A 2,208-nucleotide genomic window follows, 5' to 3' on the forward strand; every position below is an offset into this window, starting at 1 on the left:
TGTTGTGCTTTTGACATAACAGCTATATGATGAAGCCTTTTGCATTGTAAATTATGCTTCAGGGCTCTTATCAAGATGCATGGCCATCAGATAGAGTATAAACAAGTGTGGTAACAGGGACTAATTATGGTGAGGCTCCAAAATCGTTTTAATATAATGTACTCAACCTCTTTATTCATTAAAATAAAACTCCATATCAGTATTGAAACCTTAAATAAGGGCTAAAAAATCATTCCAATACAAGTTTATAAGAAAAATCAAATGTGTGTTTGTGTAAATAGAGGTAATAATGTGATTTTCTTCGAACATGTAGAACTTGAGGTTTATTGGTATAGTTTAATACTAAAAAGTATTTTTTAAGTAAATTTCCAGTTGTAAGCTGCCAATATACAAGATAACTAAATTAATGAAATTTCTGTTAAATATATTTTAAAGTTTGAAAGTTTTAACAAGTTATAAGAACTTGAAATACAATTATATTTTTCAGTTTCAACAAGTGGATGATGAATGACAACTACAATCCATGGGGAAGAAGTGGAGCTGGGGCTCCATTGAGAGATACAAAGGGAAATGTCATCAGTGAGGCTCGTTATTTTTTGTTTAATGAAAAGTTTTGTAATTACTATTTTCATATTTTTGATTTTAGGTTGAAGTTTCCTACAGGTATGAGAACCCCAGCTTATGTATTTATATTGTATTCAGGAAATCGTTTTGTGAGTCTCTTATTATTGAACATTTTACTATATTGTACTTTAGTGATTTTGCTGCTGTCTGAATAGCTGAACAACTGATGCTCAGTAAAGACTATTAGTGACTGCCAGACTTTTAATACTCAAGTTCAGGACTCAGACTGGAGTCATGTATTTCATTACACAGACTCAGGCTCAAGTCACTGACACACAAAAGTTGGGCTCAAACTCGACAATGTGTGACTCAAAATTAGACTCAGCATTTAAGTATTTTGACTCAGTGATATTTGTGAGTAGTATGCAACAAAAAGTAACTGTACCTGTAGGTATTGCATGACATTAAATGTCTTGTATCTATTTTTCCTATGCAATTATGACTGCTGCTATGCTTAGAATTGCAGTATATGGCCTTGAAAATTACTCAGGAAATACATTATTGTCAAAGTCATGTGTTAATTTTGTGAAAGGCTGAAGAAAAATTGGGGAATTATCTAACTTTAGCAGGCATCTTTTACATGTTCATCCAGAAAAGTAATTTAGGCCAAGTGACAGTTTTAATAATAACAAAATGGAACACGCTTTGTAAACATATCTGGATATTATTAAAATATTTACATATCACTGTTATTTTCTTTTAGCTTCCAGAAAAGCAAAGATTACGAATTTTGGAACAAATTATTCAACAAATTCCTCATTTTCAGTTGCTGGGGAAGATCGCTATAAAGAAGAGCTCAAAAAACAGGTTTGCTGAATTCTGTGAATTAATCCTATTTGTGTAGTTTTTACTCTGTGCTTATTAAACAGTAGTCTTGACTAAGTATTCAGTGGAATCCCTGTCATGAAGATTAAACGTTTCCTACCTGGTGTCTCATGTCATTACAACAACAAAATGATGACATCAAGTTTTGAAATATTATGGATGATCTATCTCCTCATATTACATCCAAAGTAAAATTATAACTTAAATGTTGAGATTTAAATTTTTTTGTGTAAGTCTTATTAACACTTGTTTTGAATAAAGCAATTAAAGAAGGTAGAACCTGCTAGCCCTAATTTTCAGTTTTTGTCCCATTCTGTAATTATTATTGAGATGGAGAAAATCATGAAATTTCCCACCTGCAAAAATACAGCTTGTCAGTGAACAAAGCTAAGTCACAAGTCTTATGACTTTGAATTCATTTGAAGCTTATTTTTAGCTCAAATAGTTTAAAAACAGTGACTTTTTGATGTTGGTGATATAAAAAAACTCTAAAATTCAACCATCTATATGTTTTGTTTTACATCTTCCAGGCTTAGGAAGCTAGAAATTTATAATATATACCATCTGAATTTTGAAACCTGGGGTCATTTTCATTCTTGCAATCTATTTGCTGTGGAGTTCCCTTCATTCCTTCTGTAAAGTTGTAAAATTTCTTACTGCATTAGTAATGATTTTCTATTATTTGTATGCCAAATTAAGGTAATAAATTAACTTAATGAGTTTCCCTCCATGTTAGGCCCGGCATGGCCAGGTGGATAA

At 31.5% G+C, this 2,208-nt stretch overlaps 1 protein-coding gene across 1 annotated transcript in view; it reads left to right on the forward strand.

Annotated features, from left to right (window-relative positions):
• LOC106476106 (centrosome and spindle pole associated protein 1-like) overlaps window positions 1-2,208 on the forward strand; it is a gene marked incomplete at its 3' end in the record, with an annotated part of 20,136 nt that overhangs the window by 5,377 nt on the left and 12,551 nt on the right. Inside the window, exons 3-4 of the mRNA XM_013936777.2 lie at window positions 488-579; window positions 1,328-1,431. Coding sequence (XP_013792231.2) covers window positions 488-579; window positions 1,328-1,431 — 196 coding nt within the window. The remainder of the gene's footprint in view (window positions 1-487; window positions 580-1,327; window positions 1,432-2,208) is intronic.

This window comes from Limulus polyphemus, unplaced genomic scaffold (genome assembly GCF_000517525.1).
Source record: "Limulus polyphemus unplaced genomic scaffold, Limulus_polyphemus-2.1.2 Scaffold9812, whole genome shotgun sequence".
NCBI classification, from domain to species: Eukaryota; Metazoa; Arthropoda; class Merostomata; order Xiphosura; family Limulidae; genus Limulus; species Limulus polyphemus.